A 23,425-nucleotide genomic window follows, 5' to 3' on the forward strand; every position below is an offset into this window, starting at 1 on the left:
GTCAGTTGGCCAGTTAATTCTCATTGGTTGCTGGCAGATTGAATTCTGATTGGCTGCAAGCTAGTGGAGTGACAGTTGGGAGGCAGTTGATCATGCAGGTCTGGGGGTGAAGAAAGAGAGAGATAGGAAAGGAGTCATGTCGTAATAATAGTGAAAAGACAGTCAGTCAGTGAGATTTCAGTCAGATCAAAACAGTAAAGTGCTCAGAGAGTTTGTCAGTAAGTCGGCTGTAAAACAAGTGAACAGTATAGTTAGCCAGTGTGACCATGTGTGTAGTTGAAATGAGTTAGTCAGACAAGTGAGAGAGTTAGATAGTAAAAATCTTCGGGTGTCCATCAGAGAGAGAAGGACAGTGTTAGTGTGCATAAAGAGTGAGTTACGATTACCGGGAGAAGAAAGATCCCTGTCAGCTTTGCAGTCAGAGAGCTGCCGGACGCTACCGGAAGAGTTGTTTGATCCAGAGGTGAGTTGCGGCCTGTCACAGGAGAGTCCCTGGGAAGTGGCTGGGACACGAGAGGTAAAACACAGAAATATTAATTTTACCATGAGGAGAGGGCCCCAAATACAGAGCAGAGTTATAACTGCGGACACCAGAGCCACAAAATACCCTCATAACCTGGGCCAAAACGGAGCTGTATACTGCTCACAGTTCACGCGACTGAAGAGTCATTAAACCGGTCCTAACAGCACCGCCATATGTTACCCACAGCATCATTTCTGTCTTTAACCTGAAGAATTCCATGTGCATTATTCCTGCTAATGATACTCCTAATATCTAAAGGAAATACCAACTTTTAATGAAAGGCTTGTATGTGTCCACTGATATATGATGGCTACTGAAATCAACAAAGAAACGGAAAAAAAAATTATTACGTTTTTTTCCAATTGTCAATAGGACTTTCTAATGTTAAAAACGCAACACAACTTGCGTATTTGGTGCATTGCGTTTTTAACATTAGAGGTTTCAGAGCACCTATGCAGGTGCCTCTTATACAAGGCCTCATTACTATGCATATTTATGTGTGTATGTATGTGCATATGTAGATTTTTTCTTGATTAGTTATGTTTTTCTTCTAAATACAGGGTTATTAAAAAAGAAGGAGCAGATTTGGAGATTTAATTACAAGCTACAAAAAACTGTTACACAATCCACACATCACTGAAAAGAGGAAGGCTCAAAGTTTTTCATGACATACCAGTGAGGGCTGTTTCAAGCGGCAACTACGTTCGCCGTACAGTTTTTTTCGGGTTTTTTTTTCTCTGGCTATTCAAACTCCGCACCATGGCGCATGAGTTTGAATAAAAACGCAGGAAGCCAAGTCCTGAAAGATAGGGCAAGAAAAGAGCTGGTGAAAACGAAACCATTAACCCCTTCCCGCTCCTGGACGTACCTGGTACGTCATGGTAGCGGGATACTTCCCGCAACATGACGTACCTGGTACGTCATGTCATTAAAGTGTCGCCGCGGTGACACAGCAGTGATGTCAGAAGTGCTGCGTCCGGGCTGGGGACCAATCAGAGCGGTCCCTCCCCCACGATCGCTGTGATTGGTCAGGGAAAAACTCCCTGACCAATCACAGCGCAGCAGCGGACTTCGCGCTGTTTACAGTAGGGGCTCCATGTGCAAGCATGAAAAAACGAGCGATTAGTGTGTAGATTAGGCAGGGAGTGCGTGATCAGTGTAGTGGAGTGGAGTTAGTGATCAGTGTAGTGGAGAGGAGTTAGTCATCAGTGTGGTGTAGTGGAGTGAGTGTTAGTGATCAGTGTGGTGTAGTGTAGTGAGTGATTGATCAGGCAGTGTAGTGTAGTGAGTGTAGTGAGTGATTGATCAGGCAGTGTAGTGTAGCAGAGTGGAGTGAGTGATCAGAAGTGCAGTGTAGTGTAGTGAGTGAGGGATCTGTAGTGTGTGATCAGAAGTGTAGTGAGTGAGCTGTAGCGTGCGATCAGCAGTGTAGTGTAGCGCAGCGTGTAGTCAGTGTATCCCTTGGTGTAAAAAAAAAAAAAAAAAAGTTCCTGTTGTTCCCATTTCGTTACCTGTCCCGTCACCCGTTATTAGTTAGTGTAGCGTTTAGTTAGTCCGTCTAGTGTGTAGCGTGTCGTTAGTCCGTGTACTGTCAGTGTATTCGTCTGTGTAAAAAAAAAAAAAAAAAAAAAAAAAAAGTTCCTGTTGTTCCCATTTCGTTACCTGTCCCGTCACCCGTCATTAGTTAGTGTAGCGTGTCGTTAGTCCGTCTAGTGTGTAGTGTGTCGTTAGTCCGTGTTGTGTCAGTGTATTCGTCTGTGTAAAAAAAAAAAAAAAAGAAACACTTACGTGAATACACCACATAAGTTTCCGCGTTCTTTCCGACCCCCGTCCCGTGGTCACCCCATCCCGCAGTGTCCCATCTAATAAAACTTTTTCCCCGTGTGCCCCATTTTATATACATATGGCCCGCAGGAGGTACACTTCAGAGGAACTGTATGCAATCATTGCATCAGACTCGGACTCAGGTAGTGGTGATGACGACCCCACTTTTTTGGCATTCTCCGACTCCTCATCCTCATCCTCATCCAGCGAGTCTGAGCTCCCTGCACCCCCGAGAAGGCGTCCAAGGACCGCCACTGACCCCAATGCATCAGATGCTCACTGGAGTACCCCGGAAGATTACAGACCCCAGATCCCTGATTTTATTGGGAACCCAGGGATTCAATTTGACACGGAAGGGCTCAGAGGGAAGGACTTCTTCAAGTTTTTTTTTTCTGAAGAGTTCATTGCCCATATTGTTACCCAGACGAATTTGTACGCCCAGAATTTTATAGAAGAAAATCCCACCTCCAGCTATGCCAGACCCGATAAGTGGACCCCTGTGGATGCACCAGAGATAAAAAAATTTTGGGGGCTTATACTAACCATGGGGCTAATAAAGAAGCCAACAATCAGGGCGTACTGGTCTACCGATATTTTGTACCACACCCCAATGTTCTGCATGGCGATGTCGAGGACGCGCTTTGAGTGTATTTTAAAATTTCTGCACTACAATGACAACCAGCTGTGCCCCCCCAGCGATCACCCCAATTACGATCGGTTGTATAAGATCAGGCCCGTAATAGACCATTTTAACGCCAAGTTTGCCCAGGCGTATGCCCCGCAGATAAACATTGCAGTAGACGAGTCCCTGGTACACTTCAAGGGGAGGCTAAAATTCCGCCAGTACCTGCCCAGTAAGCGGGCACGGTATGGTGTGAAGTTGTACAAGCTGTGCGAAAGTACATCAGGGTACACCCACAAGTTCCGTATTTACGAGGGGAAGGACACTAAAATTGAGCCCCCAGAATGCCCCCCAGTGCTGGGAGTAACAGGGAAAATAGTGTGGGAACTGGTGCACCCACTATTAGACCAGGGTTACCATCTGTACCTGGATAACTTTTATACCAGTGTCCCCCTGTTTCAGTGCCTCGCTTCCAGAGGAACAGTGGCATGTGGCACTGTTTGGAAAAATCAAAAAAGCCTCCCTAAGACGCTGCTTGGGCAACTGCTCAGAAGGGGTGAGAGCCGGGCCCAATGCAGCGACAATGTATTGTGCGTTAAATATAAGGACAAGAGGGATGTCCTTATGTTGACGACAATACACGGCCACAGCAGTACCCCCTGCCCAGTACGAGGTACCAGTGCAGAGACCCCCAAACCAGACTGCGTCCTCGACTATAATAAGTACATGGGAGGGGTCGATCTATCAGACCAGGTACTGGAGCCCTATAGAGCCATGCGGAAAACACGGGTGTGGTACAAAAAACTGGCCGTGCACCTCGTACAGATGGCACTGTATAATGCCTACGTGCTGTTCCGAGGTGCAGGCCACAGGGGGACATTCCTTGAATTTCAAGAGGAAGTTATCAAGGACCTAATATTTGGGGACCAGGAGGTGGGGGAGAGGCCCAGTACTTCTGGAAGCGAGGCCACAAGAATTGTACCAGGGCAGCATTTTCTCAGTGAAATTCCCTCCACTGCGATGAAGGGAAGGACCCAAAAGAGGTGCAGAGTGTGCTACAAACAGGGGATAAGAAAAGACACCATATACCAGTGTGAAACGTGCCCCACACAACCCGGCCTCTGTATAAATAAGTGTTTTAAGATCTACCACACGTCCCTGAAATTTTAATTTTTTTATTGCCCTGACGTTTTACCCTGATGTACTTCGCACAGCTTGTACATAAAGCCACATGCTAAGTCCTTCCCTTCTGAGCCCTGCGCCCTAAAAACAGTTTAGATTCACATATGGGGCATTTCCCTGTTGGGTAACATCATGGGTTACGTTTTCTCCTTCTGCCCCTGGTAAAAAATAAAAATCTGGGCCTAAAGCTGAACATTATTGGAAAAATGTGACTTTTTCGTTCTCAACTCAAATTGTTAAAAAAAATTCCTCAAATACCTGTGGGTTCAAACCGCTCACTACACCACTTAAAAAATTCCCTGAGGGGTGTAGTTTCCAAAATGGGGTCAGTTGTTGGGGGTCTCAAATGCACTGGTACCTCAGGGGCACTGCAAACACTACATGGGGTCTGAAAATTATTCCAGCAAAATCTGCATTCAAAAAAAGCGCTCCTTTCTTTCTGAGCCCTGCCATGTGCCCAAACAACAGTTTACATCCACATATGGGGCATTTCCGTGCTCGAGAGTAATTGGGGAATGCATTATGGACTATGTTTTCTCCTTCTGCCCCTGGTGAAAAATGAAAATCTGGGCCTAAAGCTGAACATTATTGGAAAAATGTGAATTTTTCGTTCTCAACTCAAATTGTTAAAAAAAATTCCTCAAATACCTGTGGGTTCAAACCGCTCACTACACCCCTTAAAAAATTCCCTGAGGGGTGTAGTTTCCAAAATGGGGTCAGTTGTTGGGGGTTTCAAATGCACTGGTACCTCAGGGGCACTGCAAACACTACATGGGGTCTGAAAATTATTCTAGCAAAACCTGCATTCAAAAAGCCAAGAAGCGCTCCTATCCTTCTGAGTCCTGCCATGTGCCCATACAACAGGCTACGTCCACATATGGGGCATTTCCGTGTTCGAGAGCAACTGGGTAACGCATCATGGGGTACGTTTTTCCTTCTGCCACTGGTGAAAAATGAAAATCTGGGCCTAAAGCTGAACATTATGTGAAAAATTGGATTTTTTCGTATTGAACTCAAACTGTTAAAAAAAATTCCTCAAACATCTGTGGGTTCAAACCGCTCACTACACCCCTTAATAAATTCCCTGAGGGGTGTAGTTTCCAAAATGGGGTCAGTTATTGGGGGTTTCAAATGTACTGCTACCTCAGGGGCACTGCAACACTACATGGGGTCTGAAAATTATTCCTGCCAAATCTGCATTCAAAAAGACAAGAAGCGCTCCTTTCCTTCTGAGACCTACCATGTGCCCATACAACAGGCTACGTCCACATATGGGGCATTTCTAAAAACTACGGAATCTGGGTAATACATTCCAAGTTTTGTTTCTTTGCTAACTCCTACTGTTTTATATATAAAAAAAGGTTTTATATTGAAAATCAGTAGAAAAAAGGAACTGTTCTAATTTTTGATGCACTTTCCTTTAATTCCTGTAAAACATCTAAAGGGTTAATAAACTTTCTAAATGCCATTTTGAATACTTTGAAGGGTGCTGATTTTAAAATGGGGCAATTCATGGGGGATTCTGATATACAGGCTCGGCAAAACTATGTCTGAACTGCATTGGTCCTTAAAAAATTTAGATTTTGAAATTTGCTAGTAAATGTGAAAAATTACTGCTAAATTTATATACTTTGTGGAGTCTGCAAAAAGTAAAATAACACTTAAAAAATGATTGCTGTGTAAAGTAGACCTATGGGAAATGTTAATTAATAACTATGTTGTGGTGTTTGACTTTCTATCTTACAAAGAAAACAATTCAAAGTTTGAAAATTGTGAATTTTTCAAAATTTTTCAGTAAATTTGGATTTTTTTTCCTAATAAGGACAAAATTTATTGATGAAATTTTTACACTAACATAAAGTACAATATGTCACGAAAAAACAATCTCAGAATCACCTTGATAAGTAAAAGCATTCAAAAGTTATTAGCACAGAAAGTGACAGATGTCAGATTTGAAAAATAAGGCTTGGTCCTTAAGCTCAAAATAGGCCATGTCATTAAGGGGTTAAAATCCATGGTTTCATTTTGTCCCGTTATGCAGCCGTGATTTTCACGGTCGCATATCAGGACTAAAACATGTTAGTCTGTTTAAGCCCTAAGTTTCATTTTCTGCCACATCACAGAGCTGGGTGTCTCATCTACAGTTTTACGCATATGCAACCAAATTCAACAAGTTTTCTGTGCCACTTGAACATTTGCCTGTGATGAGGTGGCTTCCTTTGGAATCGACACCAGAATTGTTGTTGCGCTTGAACAATGGATTCACACTTAGCAAATTCCCGCACACAAAATGATTTCTCCTGTGGTGTGGCGCCATTTTCCTATCAAATGTAAACAACAAGAAAATGACAGAAAATGGAACTTACTGGTATGTTATAAAAATAAAAAAAAACTTCGAACCTTCCTCTTTTCAGTGATGTGTGGATTGTGCCCCTGTCTTTTGTAGTTAGTTTGTAAGTAAGGGCTTAAACACACAATTACGTCTGCGGAGATTGTTGTGGCCGTAGAAATCAAGTCCACAAAAAGTGTTGAAATGAAACTATTGACTTCTATGGTTTCAGTTTCACTAGTGTGAGTTTAATAGCGCGGATTTTAATAGCGCAGAACGCAGGAGAACAAAAGGCATGGGGATAGGTGCCACCCGATCTTTCCTGCACGTAGTATTCACTATGAGTGGGACACATAGGACAGGTCCTATCTTTTCTCGCCTGTACAATTAACGGGCAAGAATCCCGATAGTGAAAATGAAACCAATGAAATCCATTGATATCAGTGGTGTAGTTTTGCCCTGTTATGCAGCCACATAAGAGAACAAAACCACATTAATCTGAACCCGCTCTCATAGCGGGGTTGCATATGTATTGTCCCCATACACAATGTATTGCATACGAATAGCGTTGCATAGAAAAGAATTGGGCTCATGATGAGTGATACGTGATGAGGGCTTAAACAGACGAACGTGTCTAAATATGTTGGTCTGAATCCACCCTTATCATGGTGGCAACATTGCTTCACATCAATGAATGATGCCATGCATACTAAAGATTTTCTAGACTTGCGTATGTGTATATTGACACACAAAATGTCAGAAACACTATCTTTTCTCCTTAGGGAGAGCACCTAGACGGTGAGTGAGGAGACTCAAATAGCCATGCAGGCTCCTCTGGGTAATATGCAAATAAGGGAGATGGAATAAATCCTCCACAGTGCCACCTATTGAAAAGCAACATTCCTTCAAGCCAAAGTCCGACTTTTTACACAAGCCTTGTAACAATGACTGGGAATTAAAAGCAAAGCTAGACTCCATGTACATACAGCTGTTTCAGGGTATTTGCCCTTCATCAGTGTGCAGTAGGAGTCTGGCTTTGCTAGTGAGAGGCGTGGTATAGGGGTCAGTTCTCCTTAGGGAGAGCACCTAGATGGTGAGTGAGGAGACTCAAATGGCCATGCACGCTCCTCTGGGTAATATGCAAATATTGGAGATGGAATAAAGGAGTCTGGCTTTGCTAGTGAGAGGCCTCGGACGAGCGCATTATGGGGTCGCACTCCCCACCATGTGACTTCCCCAAGGATGTGAGGTGTATTCATGTCACTTTAGAGAAGGATCACGCAGTTTCCCCCATTGTTTTCAAAGGGAGCCCTCACCTCGCATCGTGTGCGCAAAGTATAGTAAAAATACGCCAATACACGTGCATAAATGCATAGTTTATTCCACAAAAACGCAGCACTGAGGGATGTTGCGCATTTAGGCCTTCTTCACACAGGAACCTACGTGTGCATGAAAAACCCACGGCTGTCAGAACCAATGAATTCCTATGGGAACGTTCAGATATTTTTTGCGTATCTAAAATACATCTGAACGTCCCCATAGGAAACCATCGGCGTAGGTCACCGTGTGAAAGAGGCCTTAGGCTGGGTTCTGACAGGGAGAAATCTCGCGGTTTGTCCGTAGCGAAAAACCGCAAGATTTCTGCCATGAAATCGCTGCTTAGCCGCGGGTTTCGTAGCGGCTTGGCCGCACGCTTTTCCGTTGCAGCCGTCGCTCCCATAGAGGAGAGTGCGGCCGCAGCAGAATAAAAAAAAAATAGACATGCTGCTGTCGGCGACTCGCTCTGCAACGCCGGCTTCTGACGGCTTTGCCGGGACGGATTCTAGGAATCTCTTCCACATGGCTGGCCAACCCTGGGATTAGCGGCCGCAGGCAGATTTGCTGCAGCGAAATTCTGGACGGAATTTCTGCGGCAAATCCGCCCTGTGTGAACCTAGCCTTACTTTACCCACTTTGTACATGCTCAAATCTTGCGCATTTGTGCCAACAAAAAAAGCACGCAACCGTGCTCCTAGTCATTGAAATGGGCAATTATTGTAATTAGTTCAGTATGTGTTCTTCACCTACACAAATGCGCAGGGAAATAGAGCTCGCTGTGTATTTCATTCTATTCATTGCGTATTGTGCGTACAAAACACTGCGCAAATGCATTTGTGTGACACAGGCTACGCTCATTCAGACGAGCGCTGCATTCTCATGCTGGCCGCATCACAGTCTAAAATCGTATGAACGGAGAATAGCTGCCATCAAGTCCCAAGCTTCAGCTGCGTTTTCTCACGGGCGGCTGTGGCGTATTAGCGAAAGTATATGCTGAGGTGTGGCAATCCCTCAGTCGGCAAAAATCCTCACAATGACTTATAATAGTTAAATAGAGGCGGCTGTAATCATTTTGTGGCGTTGGACGCGCCTAAACTCCCTCTTCCTCCCATTTTTTCAGCTCTCATAGAAGCCTATCGGAGCTTCCAGTGTATCTTGGCAAAAGATAGGGCAAGACCTGTCTTCACCGGCTGCGTATAAAATCGGACGCCATTTTCATTCGCCGATGTCCTATTATTCCCAGCGCGACGTTTTCGCGTGGCTAAAATCGGTCATCTGAATGGATACATTGGAAACCAATGCTTCAGATGGTTGCGATTACTTATTGCGGCTGAATTAACCGTGTAAAAACGCTCTTGTGAATAAGGCCGAACTATTACAAGTCATTCTGCGAATTTTTGCCGACCGATTTCCGCGCTGCGGCGTATATTTTCGCTAATACACTGCGGCCGCCCGTGTGAATGGAATAGAAAGCACAGCTGAAGCTTGGGATTTGATAGTGGCTATTCTTCATTCACGCAATGAAGACGCAATGTTCGTGTGAATGAACCCTTAAGGGTACTTCTACACTGAGCGATTCATGGTTCGCACAATGACAGAGTTCGCTCGTTCAGCCTGGTTACACCGGCAGATACATCATTCGCTTGCAAATCATTCAGTGGTGAATGGGAACGACTAAACGATCGCCGCTTACACGGAACGATGCGCAAACGAGCGACGATTCTGATGCCTGCATAAAAGAAACGACGGATGCGGCATTTGTCCGCCGTTCAATCGTTCGCCGTCTTTACAATTTCGAACAATCCAGCAACTTTTTTTAAAACAATAATCGTCCCGTCTGAAAGCGCATTAAGTGCTCTGGGAGAATAAAGTTACTGCAGCCTCGGAGCAGTGAGCCGTCCCTCGGTCAGCTGATCAGCGCGCACAGACTTGTGGGAGTTGTAGTCCTGGGATGATTTGTATGTAATTACTTCTGGTCAGGCAGTCATCTAATTACTGGCGCGGGTGTTGTGAACATTACATAGACATCCACAGCCTTCCACAAAGGACAGAGATCGGGATAGCAGAAGGTGTGTAGTAAGCAGAGCCTAGAGAGCAGGAGCTGGGGGACTGCTCCTCCCAGCATGCACCAGGCAGGAGGGGATCATGTGATCTCAGTATATAAAGCTCAGCTGCTGGACTGAGTATGATAGAGAGAAGAGTCTTCTACCAAGGTATGGCACATGCTAACGGCTGTTCTGCACAGGGAACAACACTGCATAAAAAAGGCTGGATTTAAAGGGATTATCCACTGGAATGATTGCATTACTAAACAAACAGCTATTCTGGTTTAGAGGGTACTTGTCACATGTTGAACCCCGGCAGGGGAATGAGAAGCAGCACACAGGGTGGAAAATCTATATCCACTTAGTGATATTTTGACTTGTCAGTTTGTCTTGTTGTAGAAGTATGATCAGTATAGCTGAATGCCCCACTAATCCCTAAAACAAGGGGTGCCATTACCTGTCTGGCTGAATGCCGCTGCGGGATCTGACCTGGTGCCGGCCAGTGACCCCTGCGTACCTCTCTGGATAACTTCTCCTCTGTGCTGTGGCTGCGCAGTGCAGAGAATAGCGCGCTGGTGATGACACGGATCTGCGGCAATTTTGAAATTGACATCTTAGAATCGAAATCGCAAGTGATTTCCGCTCGTATGCGTGGAAGTATGTTATGGGCGGACATTGCTGCGGAATCAATGGCCAGGCGGCCGCTGCAGATTCTGCAGTAAAAGGCCTGCCTGTGTGCGTTGGGCCTCTTGCTGATTGCAGTGTAAAGGGGGTCTTATTGCTGGAAGGGAGAATATGTAGTTGACTTTTCCGGGGGATTTGTTGTACAAGTACTTGCTTTACCTGCCTGAAACAAAACATTCTATGTAAACGCACAGATGTGTGGTTTTGTTTTTTTTTGTTTTTTTTTTTGTGTTCCTTTTGGCCGCCTGCAGACGGGCGGGTCGGATCCGGCGAGAATTCTCGCCGCGGGACCCGACCCCAGCGCCTGCAGGGAGCAGCGCGTACTCACCCACGCCCGGCGGTCCCGGCTCTTTCATGTGCTGGCTGCCGGGCAGCCGGCGCATGCGCAGACCGGAGTCGGCGGCTGGGCGAGTGACGTTTCTGTGCGAGGCAGAAATAGGACATGCTGCGGTTTGTTTGCCGCGTGGCCAAACAGCGGCCGTCTGCATAGGAGTGCGTATTGTAATGCACTCCTATGCAGGCTTTCAGTGGCGGAAATCCCGTGGGAAATCGCGCCGCGGGATTTCCGCCCGTGTGCAGGCGGCCTTAGCCTATCTTAGGCCTCCCTCACACAGGGCGTTTTGTACAGCGTTTAGCGCTGCCTTTTCAGCCCAGCGCTAAACGCTGTACAACACTCCCATTCATTTCAATGGGGCTGCTCACACAGGGCTGAAAACACAGCGCCTCCCAACGCTGCGCTTTGACAGCGATGCATGTTCTATTTTCGAGCGTTTTCAGCCCTGCGTCGCTTATTGAAATGAATGGGCAGCAGTTTTAGCACTGCTGAGAACGCGGCAACACTTGGTGCCGCATTTTTGGCAGCGTTAACCGCTCACCGATTTTTCGGGGTTACGGCTTGCAATAGAAGCCCTCACCCCGAAAATCAGTCCCAGCTAGTTAGAAGAAAAAAAGAAAGTTAATACTCACCTAGCCGCTGCAGTCCGGTTTGCGGCCGCTGGTCTCTGCCGCTCATCCGGGCTTCTCCAACACTCCCAAGTCTATTGCTGTAGACCAGGTTTTTGAACCCCGCATTCAGCAATAGAGTGCTGTGATTGGCTGTCAGCGCGCTCTATGCCTAATCACAGCCCTTCATTGACTGTCTCAGCCAATCAGAGCTTGCCGGTGCTGATTGGCTGAGACATTCAATGAAGGGCTGTGATTGGTTGTCGGCGCTGGCTCAATGCCCAATCACAGCACTCTATTGCTGGAGGCGGGGTTCTCAAACCTGGCCTATGGCAATAGACTTGGGAGTGCAGAGGAAGCCCGGATCAGCGGCGGAGACCAGCGGCCGTGACCTGGACTGCAGCGGCTAGGGGAGTACTGCTTTTTTTTTCTTTTCAGCATCCTTGGCTGCGTTTTCAGTTGAGCTCAAAACGCTGGCATAAAGTATGCCAGCGCTGCTGAAACGGGGCGGAATCTGCAGTAAACGCAGCATTGAAAAACGCCCTGTGTGAGGGAGGCCTTACTGTACTTCTTGCGCCCACAAGGCTCGTTTGTTCAATACTGATTGAAATGGCTAATTAGGCCTCCTGTCTATGGGCGTTGTGAGGTCCCGCAGCAGATCTCCACTAATCTGATAGATAGGCTGACCGTGGAGAATCTGGGCAATCCTCAGCATGCGACTCGCAATGGTTCTCCGCTCATGGACACGGGGCTGGCGCTTTCCATAGCAATGCTATGGAAAGTTTTCACCGGCAAAATCAGCCCATGGATAGGCAGCCTTAGTCTGAGTTTTAGTGGATACTTCTACTGATACATTTTTGAATCTTCTGTATGCATTTGCTTATTTCCATTGATGTCTATGGGAACCTGGGTGTGCAAATGTGCAGGAAAATAGAGCATGCTGTGATTTTTGCACAACCAAATTGTGCAGGAAAAATACACGTATGTAAATGAACCAATCAAAATCAATGGATTCTATTCTGCGCATTGTGTGCGCAAATATGCCCGTATGAAGGGGATCTTTTGCCCAGGTAGTTTTTCCGCATGCCGTGGTTAATTCTGCACAGCTCCATGCGGATTTTGATGGGAAATGAAAATGGCTTAGTTCTGCTGGTAATGCTGCGTCGAAATCTGCAATATTCGCGGGTTTTGATCCGGAATGTACAATGTGCGTCTTTAACACAAAAATGTATCGCAGAAAGATGGAGTGGGGTGAAGGTAAGATTTTCATGGCCTTACATTGCCTGTGTGACCACACCATTATGTAGTGCCCACATTTCCACATCGCTGTACAGAGATTGTGACCACAGACACTGATGGCAATCCCTAACTTCTGCGTATGAAGTACATACACAATACCGGAAACTTTTGTTGTCCTAGGTTGCTTTGAACCCAGGACTAAGGGGGGTAGTAGTCTGACCCAAGCCCTGATGTCTAAGGGCCCCTGTATCCCATAAGGTGGCACAAAGTAGGTGGGTGCACTGTTACAAACTTGGCACTGGGGCCCATGAGCTTCAAGTTGCGCCCCTGCCATGATCCTCGTACTTCATACAACTAAAGGTAGAAAATAATGGACTGTCAGTTATAGCGCTAGTTGTATATATGCTGTTGTTTCTAGAAAGGAGGATGCAATTGTGCAAGCTCGGCACATTGGCATCCTGTTTGGCTGCACTCCATCATCCCTTGTTTTACACTCGTAAAGAAGAGAAAAAAAATGATTCACCTAGAAAAAATTATCTTTTTGCTGCAAAACTCAGCATGCAGTTACATCTCAGGCTGATATACAAATGGTGAGAGTTGTGGCGTAAGTAGACGAACGGCCTTGTCACCTGACGCCCTAGTGGTTCCACCCTTGGCCTATAAGAGGCTCCTTGGGTGATGTAACCCACTTTTTTTTTTCTTTCAACTAATTGTGTGGAGTTTGACCACTAGGCATGCCACTATGGTATATTTTAAGTGATATATTTTTTTTTGCCCAGTTATCAGAGTTTTAGAGGGGGTGTATTATTATACTAGAAGCTGGATGGTTGTATTAACTACCCGCCATTTTGAACTGACTGTTAGGAGGTGTTGGGACTAGCGAATCCGTGAGGACACGTACACTAGACGACCGGGCTCAGGACACCCTTCACAGACCACCAATAGAGAGAAATGTATGATCATCCGACAAGCACAAACCGCTCCAACTGTTTCATTCTCCACCATCCAGAGACAGGTGGCACCATTGTTACAGGCCCCTGTGTCTATTGGAATTATTTCTAGGCGCCTGGTTAAAGGACCCTTGGTCTCATGTTGCACAGGTGCTGCCTTAACACCCACCCACCCTCACCTCTGTTTGCAGTGGTGTTGTCAATAATGGAACTGGACTACTACGGAGGGAAACTGGGTCGTCTTCAACAACGAATACAGGTTTAGTTTGGGCGCTGATAACGGCCATGTTAATGTCTGGAGACCTATGCGTGAACACCTCCATCCTGCCATTGCTGTGGCGCGGTACACTGCCCTCTGCTGGTATGATAGTCTGGGGGGGCAGTAGCATACAACAGTGTTCCTCTCATGGCGGCTTCCAAGACGCCTTTTCCATCAGAAACCTGCTCAACTGCACACACAAGGGGGGCACCGGAATGTCCCCACAACATGGTCACAGTTCCATGGCTGCTCAGTTGCCAGATTTATCACAAATAGAACATATCTGGGACAATAACTTTGACAGCCTACGAGGCTCAGTTACAGGAAACATGGACCAATATGCTGCAGGATACCATATGGAATCTGTATGCCTCCATGCCCGCCTGTATCATATCTTGTATTCAGGCTAAAGGTGGTACAACAAAGTACTAGAGCCTCCATGTCTGCCCATATCACATCTTGTATCCAAGCTAGAGGCAGTACAACAGGGTACTAGAGCCTCCATGTCTGCCCGTATCCCATCTTGTAGCCAAGCTAGAGGCGGTACAATAGGGTACGAGAGCCTCCATGTCTGTTTGTATCCCATCTTGTAGCCAAGCTAGAGGCGGTACAACAGGGTACGAGAGCCTCCATGTCTGCCCGTATCCCATCTTGTATCCCAGCTAGAGGTGGTACAACAGGGTACAAGAACCTCCATACCTGCCCCTATTCCCATCTTGTAGCCAAGCTAGAGGCAGTACAACAGGGTACGAGAGCTTCCATACCCGCCCGTATCCCATCTTGTATCTAAGCTAGAGGCGGTACAATAGGGTACGAGAGCCTCCATGTCTGCCTGTATCACATCTTGTATCCAAGCTAGAGGCGGTACAACAGGGTACGAGAGCCTCCATACCCGCCCGTATACCATCTTGTATCCAAGCTAGAGGTGGTACAACAGGGTGCAAGAGCCTCCATACCCGCCCCTATTCCCATCTTGTATCCAAGCTAGAGGCGGTACAACAGGGTACGAGAGCCTCCATGTCTGCCCGTATCACATCTTGTATCCAAGCTAGAGGCGGTACAACAGGGTACGAGAGCCTCCATGCCTACCTGTATCACATCTTGTATCTAAGCTAGAGGTGGTACAACTGGGTACGAGAGCCTCCATGCCCACCCATATCCCATCTTGTATCCAAGCTAGAGGTGGTACAACTGGGTACGAGAGCCTCCATGCCCACCCATATCCCATCTTGTATCCAAGCTAGAGGTGGTACAACAGGGTACTAGAGCCTCCAGACAGTTTAATTTGATTCTGAAAACTTCTTCTGAATATCCATACTAATATTATAAATGTGAAGTAACTGTCTGTTACCTTTTCACGGCTAAACCGCTGTGTGGCGAGGGGAAGGGGGTGCACATCATAAGCTACACCTACACAAATGGGCAGACACATGAGAGCAGACGTCACTGCCGCCCATATGCGATCACTAAGCTAGCAGGCATACCTGACGTTGTTTGGCATTAAAACTTGAATGAAAGGCAAATTAACATGGATTGAAATTGTAAAGAAAACTTGTGCTGCCCATAGCAACCAATCACAGTACAGCTTTTATCTTGCCTCAGCAGTATAAGAAATGGCTTCCTTTTGATGATTATATTTTCTATCCATTTTTTTGGTCTTCTCCTAATATGCCGTGCAAGTGAGATCTAGTGCATAGCCCTAGCTGCGAAAAGAACTAGAACCCAAAAATCTGATGACCACGCTGCTGCAAGCTGCTGCAATTCCCTATAAAAATTGCATTTGCAGTGACTATCAATAAGGCTCAAGAGAACAGTAGATTCTTCGCCTCTCCATCTATGGAGTCTGACTGATTAATCGCCAACCATTGACTTTTGGAATGTATGTTTTTTCTCTTTATGCAGGTTCTCTGTCTTCCACTTATGCTGGGGTCCTTGGCTCCATAGATTCCCTGTATAACATAGATGTGGGGGTGGCAAGGTCCCCAAGGCACCAGTGAAAAGCGGTGAGGCGTAGTATTAGGCTGTTGCTATTAAGAGTAATTTCATCAACCGAAGGTCTTCAAGACCTTAAACTTACAAAAAAGGTTAAAAATTCTGAGATAGATGCACTCATTTACCCTCTTCTCAACTCTCACATCCCAGGTTACTCCCCTTCCTTACCTCTCTACCAAAGTTTGTTAGTAATAGACAAAGAATATACAAATGTAGTGCTATACTTGAACATGTCTTTATATACTTATGTATCCACATTCTAAATCATTAAAAAAAAAAAGCTCAAGGGCAAACACTTAAGGTAGCAGGTGTACATTTAGAAAAAACATGTTTTTCTCATGGGCAGCTGGCTGTATGTGGCGTGCCCGCAAAACCTTTATATCCTAGCAGAAGATGGCAAGACCAAAAATGTAGTGTACAGAACTGTGCTGACATAGCATAGTGCAGTTACATTCCTTGTACTATTTCAACTTAAAAAATACAGACGAGGTCGCAGGTAACAAGCTAGATATAATACAGATATACAAATTTTTTTTTTTTTTTTAAGACACTGTGTAGTTTAATCCAACAACTGAACTGGAACGGAATGTAAGATCCACGGATCACTAACGTCTGTTCTCAGACATTTTCTTTGTATGCAGGCTGGTTACTCATCAAAGTCATTAACTAGGTTGAAAAAGAAAAAAAAATGCTTAGCACCTCACCTGTCCAAGGTTAGAGCTAGTATTGAGTTCAGACCCATTGAAGTGAATAGAGCTGAGCAGCAATAGTAGACCCAACCGGTAGATTGGGGGAGGCGGCAGTGCTGGTTTTAGAAGGAAACCCTATCTTTGTAAACCGGTACAGCCCCTTTAAACTCCCCAGTGCTACAAGTAGACCTGTTTGTCACATACCTGTCAGTAGGCAGACGGGGGTGTAACCACTTCTAGCTGCTGATGCAAGAGTTTTGACCAGCAAATGGTGAAAATGTGTTTTACAGCAGCATTGTGTGTATGTACTTTACTTTCAAGGAAGTCCACATGGGATGTATTCACCGCTGTGGAAAATACACCTCACCTGTCACTTGCAGACTCACTATGGACTTGGGAAAGTCATCCTTCTCATTGAAGGTGTAAACTCTGTGGTGAGAATCCCCCGTTCGGCGCGAGACAACCCCGATGCAGGGACTTTAAAAAAAAACAAACCGCACAGCGCTTACCTGAATCCCTGCGCTCCGGTGACTTCTTACTTACCTGCTGAAGATGGCCGCCGGGATCTTCTCTCTCGGTGGACCGCAGGGCTTCTGTGCGGTCCATTGCCGATTCCAGCCTCCTGATTGGCTGGAATCGGCACGTGACGGGGCGGAGCTACACGGAGCCGCTCTCCGGCACGAGCGACTCCATTCATAAAAGAAGACCCGGACTGCGCAAGCGCGGCTAATTTGGCCATTAGACGCCGAAAATTAGTCGGCTCCATGGAAACGAGGACGCTAGCAACGGAGCAGGTAAGTGAAAAACTTCTTATAACTTCTGTATGGCTCATAATTAATGTGCATTAATATGGCCATACAGAAGTGTATAGACCCACTTGCTGCCGTGGGACAACCCCCTTAAGGATCATTGTTTTTAGTGTATGTATATATTAATTACTATATATATATATTTTTTCCTTAATAGAATAATGGCGTATGAAGGAAAGAGGCTGAAGGGCCTTGTAGCTGCCACCTTCACACCAATGACTCCGAACAGGTAAGCATCCCATTCAAAGGTGTTTTGTCCAAGCCTACAAGTAGCAGTACTAGTTCTGTGCAAGGTCCATTTACACCCGCTGACCTGTGGTTTGAATGATGTGCGAGTTCACGCGTACATCCTGTTTATACAGACATGGGTCAGGAACGCTACCTTTTCTCCTTAGGGAGAGCACCTAGAAAGTTAGTGAGGAGACTTGTAAGGCCATTCATGCTCCTCCTGGGTAATATGCAAATAAGGGAGATGGAACAATACCTCTTCTGTGCCAGAGGTTTTCTTTAATACAGACAGATACTTCGTTGGCTCGTTCAAACAAGAAGTCGTTCACATTCGCTATATAAATGACTGAGAACAACTGAACGGTCGGTATTCAAACTGATTAATTGGTGAAGGAGCCAACTATTACTTTTATGCCTGTAGAAAGAGAATGATTTATCATTCTTTGTTCATTCATTGGCTGCGTTTACACTGATAAACAAAAAAAAAAATTCAAATTAGCGAAAACGAATGGTAGTTTCTTTTCTTGAATAATTGTCTCGTGTAAAAGCGCCTTAAGGATACATTAACACGTGTTTGATTGTGGAAATTTCCCCTTCCTGGGTTGCAGCCTTCTCGGCAGACTGCCTGTTCTGGCTTGTGAGCCAGCTATTTCTTCCAGCTTCCTCCTAGACATGAATGTTCAGTTCAGGCCGAGCATTCATGTGTTTTACATTGCGACTGTGGTGAAAGCTGCAGTCAGGCATCTCTGGAGGCTGCTTATCTCCAGGAAGAATAAAAGAACGGGAGTCTGACCTTTAGCATGCCCGATCCGTCTTTCTATCTGTCAGGGAAGAGTCAGGAGGCCATGCAGATACAATATCATCCAGACATAAATGGACAATCCTTTTGGCTAGGAATGCTCCTGGGTGCCAACACCAAATCTTCACTGGCCAACTGCCAAACTGCTGTAATCTCATAGGATGCAGGGGTTTCTCCAACTCTGTAGAAAGGGGTTCCCTGCTGTAAAATAACAGACCGTAGGACACTTGTATGGGGTGACAACCTTTAACCTGCTAACGTATGCCTAAATTATCAAACCTCATTATGCTTAGCTGAAAAATATATTGGATTGGATGTATTTGGTAATATTTTTATATATATTTTATTCCTAGCGCTGTCAATATCTGCATCGTACAACAATATGTAGATTACTTGGTCGATAAGCAGAAGGTTAAGAATATATTTGGTGAGTTTTTACAAATATAACTTATTGCCCAATTCACTAATGAAGCGTGTAACAAATTTCATACACAAGGAGAATTTTTAAATCTATAGGGAATTCAATTCCGGAGTGGCTACAAAGAGTGTCTCTTACTCTGGAGCAGTGTTCCCCCAACTCCAGTCCTCAGGGACCACCAACAGGTCATGTTCTTAGGATTTCCTCAGTATTGCAGAGGTGATGTAATTCTTGTAAATGCCTCAGGTGTTCGTACTATAGGATATCCTGAAAACATGACCTGTTGGTGGTCCCTGCTCTGGAGGACTAGGCAAGTCAGTGTACTGCATGAACTGCCCACTAACTTGAAAGTGCACAGAGTAATGCTTCATTTCCCCTGTGGGTGGCACTGTAGAGAAATTGAACACTTGTTGCTGGTTTCCGTTCAATATTAAGGAGGCCGAGCGGTGGGAAATGCTGTGACCCGCATCATGTGACTCTTTATAAAATGAACAGTGTATGCGCTCAGGTATAGCAAAAGTGGAGCTATATGCTGCAAGATATCATATGGAACCTGTATGCCTCCATGCCTGCCTGTATCACATCTTGAATCCAAGTCGGAAGCGGCCCAAATTGGTCTTAGAGCCTTCCTTCAAGGGGGCAGTTTTCTGCAATAAATTATCCTTTTGCCACTTTCACATAATTTTAGAACACCAAATCTGGGACATGTTAAGTCCGCCAACCCAGAAATGTTGCAAAATCCCTCCACTTTGGTGGGAAAATCTCACAAACTGGACTGCAAAGTTAAAATGGTTGGCAAGCATGGCAACCCTACAATCGGTGTTCCCTGACACTACTTCATAGGACAGCATATTTGTGTTGACTGGTTCCCTTAAAGGGTTTGGTCACTTTGAAAATTTTTTTATATTTTTCCTTTCTTAAAAATGCCAATTAGTGTCTTCATAATTCTGGCCATGCCCCTCGGCACTGCCGATCTTCTGCCCCTCCTGGATAGAGGTTCCGTCTATAAGCTAGAAGCCTTTGGATACATGAGAGCAGAGTGTCTTCCATCTGCACAGAGCCTGGACATCAGGACTCAAGTGTACTGGACATGATGACGCACCCCAGGGGGGAATGAAGATGAGCCATGCAGGGGGGCGTGGCTTTATAAATTAAGACCCTGATACTTGAAAGAAAAAAACATTGATTAATGTTTTGCACACATTTCAGTCTAACTGCTAACATGACATCCACTTTAAATTCCCCTATAGGGTGATAGTTGTGTTGTATATTTTCCTGACAGCACAACTGAGATGACAAAAGCTCTTCAGATATTTTTATTTTCTGTAAGTTTGACTTTTTGAAGTGTGTTATATAATTTTATTTTTTTGACCGAGTGTTCTGTGTTTTCCATGTTCTATAGTCAATGGGACAACAGGAGAAGGGATGTCTCTGAGTGTCCAGGAGAGAAAGAGACTTGCTGAGGAATGGGTGAAGCATGCCAGAGGGAAGTGAGTAACATGGACCAAGTGTGGAGCCATAGAAAAGACACATTGCACTGTAGATACATGAACACTGAAACTTTTTCATGTGCTGTAACATTTATTGCTGCAGGTCTGATGTGAACCACTTATTTAAAGCGACAGACAGATGGTCACACCACTTCTGACTACCTGATGTACACTGTGATTAGTATACATTAGTCTAAGACGCCTGCTTTGATTGGCCAGTGTTGTCCATGAAGCAGCATTGGCCGGTCAAAACAGCATCTGCTGGGGGCGTGGCCTAACCTCTGGAGCGGGAAGTCGCACTGTGAGCGAGCTCGTTGGAGATCTACCAAAACGGGTGTTTTTAAGCACCTTCTCCACTCACCCAAGGCTCCTCTGCTAGGAAGAAGTCCTCCCGGTGTTGGAGGAAGAAGCGGGACCGAAACGGAGACTCCGCTGTGAGTTAAATAAGACGCGGCAGGTGAGGCCTACATATCCGGCCGGAGCCGGGGACTAAATTTTCGGCCGCAAAAGAGCGCGAGCGGGCCGCACTCGGCCTGAAGCATCCGGAGTACCCCTCTTTCCAGTAACTCTTCCCCGTGCTGCTGCACGCTGCGGCGGTGCTAGAAGAGGCAGACAAGAAGGACCGGAAGGTCCCGGTATAGCGGAGGACTCCGGAGCCGAGCGGTAAGCCTGCATATACACCCCGCATAGAAACATCTGGGACAGTCACCCATAAGTACCTAAAGTGATAGAAGTCCCTGCTCCTCTCTCCATATTGATAAAGGAGGCGAGTGCCTTTCCTGGGAAGAGTTAACATCCACCGACAGACCAAGCAGACCTTTGGCTGAGAGCCAAAACGATCATCTAAGCAGCAGTAAGCATAGGGAGTGCAACTCCCAGCGTATACAGCTTTCCCCTGCTCTCTGCTTTGGTCTGCACAGACTCTCTTAACCCAACAGCGGTGACCCACGTCCCCCACCACCACCTAAGTTCGCCAGCTCCCACCTCCTGCCTCACACCCTTGCAGGAAAGAATAACATAACAAAATACTCTCCCAAAAAAAAAAAAAAAAGGGAGACTACAGAATACCGATGCTGTAAAACACGCTCCAAATTTGTGCCCCACGTAAAGGCTTTAGCTCTTAACTATTTGCAAGATGGTCAAGACGGCGAAAGAAAAAGCGATATCCGCCTCCAGTCAGCAGACGTTATCTAAAAACCAACCTGACCTGCAGCGCTTTTTAAAGAGGAAGAGCGCCCATTCCCCTGCGAGTACTTCTAAGAAAAACCCTCCACCAGTAGCAGAAGACGAGAACGGCTCTGCATCAGACTCAGACAGCGAAGACGATACAGATTTAAGCAGTGCTCATAGATCAGGTATAACCAAGAACTTTCTTAAAAAGGCTCTGACACAAGCGCTCCAACCTATCCTAAAAGAACTGACTGAAATAAAAACAGAAATCCACCAAATCGGTAACAGAGTAGAGGATCTGGAGAACACCTGCACTGATCTTATTGCACAGTCGAACGATCTAACTGACCAAGTAGACACACAGAGAGACCAGATAGATAGAGCTTTGGTCCTCATTGAGGACCAAGAAAACAGAAGTCGCAGACGGAACATTAGATTCAAGAACATTCCAGAGTCTGTTCTCCCTGAGGCCTTAAGAAGTATGGCAGCAACTATATTCACTGACCTATTGGGCGAAGAGCGCGCCAGGCAGATCACAATTGAGAGAATTCATAGAACTCTTAGACCCAAGCCGAAATCTGGCGATCCCCCCAGGGATATAATCTGTGGCTTGCTTTCTTTTGTCGACACACAAGCAATACTAACAGCCTCTAGAGATAGAGATGAGGTACAGTACCAAGACGCCATCATCCAACTCTACCAAGATTTGGCCCCTTCCACCCTAGCAAAGAGAAGGCAAATGAAACCCCTCCTCGAGATTCTCAGAGCTAAAAATTTGAAATATTCATGGCTCTTCCCCTTTGGCTTGGCAATTCAAAAAGACGGCAAACGTATTACTATTCATACTCCAGCAGATCTGGAAAGAGCTTGGAGTGCTCTAGATACCGCACCAATACAGATACCCTCATGGATGCCTCTGGGGGAAAAAGAGGGCGCCAAAAAATTAGAGAAACAAACCCCATGGAAGGAGGTCTCCCGCTCTAAGTCACCTAAGAACAGAAGATCCAGAGCAAGACTCGATTTTCAGCAGTCTCGGCTCTTGGAGACTCCCAAGCTGCAGGATGGATAGACGTCCACGCGACACCAGAGTTTGATAGATCAGCATGAGGACCTGTTCAGGTTTGGCCTGGCGGCCGAAGGTTGTCCCACCAGCGGAGGATCGGGAGATCCTAACTAACTCTTTCTGCTCTTCATCTCACCTTCGTTACCCCCCCCTTTTTTTTATTCTCCCCCCTTTTTCCGCTTGCTTTCAAAGATGTCACCCCACAGCAGAAGATATCTTCGACCTGCTTGCGCAAGGAGTTGGACTTACTTATTGAAGTGAAGACGCAGCCGTGGTGGGAAATTGGTTCCTCTGCTAAGTACCACAGTGACTCATCACCTGTTTTAGATTGAACTGTCTCCCGCAGCGCCCTCTCTGGCGCCGTAGACACATGGCGCTTGCGGGCATGTGGGTGGCAGTTGTGTTCAGATCACTTGGTGGTCTCGCTTGTTGCTCTGCTTCCCGGGGGGGCGGGGGGGTTGGGCCTGCGCTGGGGGCACCTTGTCTCCCGTGGTGGGTGTGGCCCCTCGGCCGCCCTGGGTGGCTGGGCAATGGGCGTTTGATTGACGTATTGTTTTCTTCCTTGTCATCTGGTGTGGCTGCTCTCTTCCCTCCCCCCCCCCCCCCCCCCCCCCTGCCTCCCCTCCTGGGGGGCGCGGGGTGGGGCGATCGCCTGCCGCTCACACATCAGACTTGTTGGCTGTTTGGCAAGACTTGTCAGACGTCGCATTCTCATTGACAGACAGAGTTATATTAGAGTTTTTTATGTTAAGAAAAATTGAAATTTGATAACATAATCCCACTGCTTTGAGTGGGGCACATTATTCCCACAATACATTCTATTCTCAGACTTGCATCCTCTTTTTGCGGGC

General features: G+C 46.1%; 1 protein-coding gene across 2 annotated transcripts in view; it reads left to right on the forward strand.

The window, feature by feature from the left end:
- The first annotated feature begins 9,862 nt into the window (after nucleotides 1-9,862).
- Nucleotides 9,863-23,425, forward strand: part of NPL (N-acetylneuraminate pyruvate lyase) — a 29,386-nt gene continuing 15,823 nt past the window's right edge. Inside the window, exons 1-4 of one of the 2 annotated variants that reach the window (XM_066597445.1) lie at nucleotides 9,863-10,010; nucleotides 17,564-17,635; nucleotides 18,787-18,860; nucleotides 20,254-20,341. In XM_066597445.1, the coding sequence (XP_066453542.1) occupies nucleotides 17,568-17,635; nucleotides 18,787-18,860; nucleotides 20,254-20,341 (230 nt within the window). In that variant the 5' untranslated portion in view covers nucleotides 9,863-10,010; nucleotides 17,564-17,567. Of the gene's footprint in view, nucleotides 10,011-15,826; nucleotides 15,920-17,563; nucleotides 17,636-18,786; nucleotides 18,861-20,253; nucleotides 20,342-23,425 lie in introns of those variants that run through there. The other variant, XM_066597444.1, reaches the window with a different exon arrangement.

The sequence above is a fragment of the Eleutherodactylus coqui genome, chromosome 3 (genome assembly GCF_035609145.1).
Source record: "Eleutherodactylus coqui strain aEleCoq1 chromosome 3, aEleCoq1.hap1, whole genome shotgun sequence".
Classification (NCBI taxonomy): domain Eukaryota; kingdom Metazoa; phylum Chordata; class Amphibia; order Anura; family Eleutherodactylidae; genus Eleutherodactylus; species Eleutherodactylus coqui.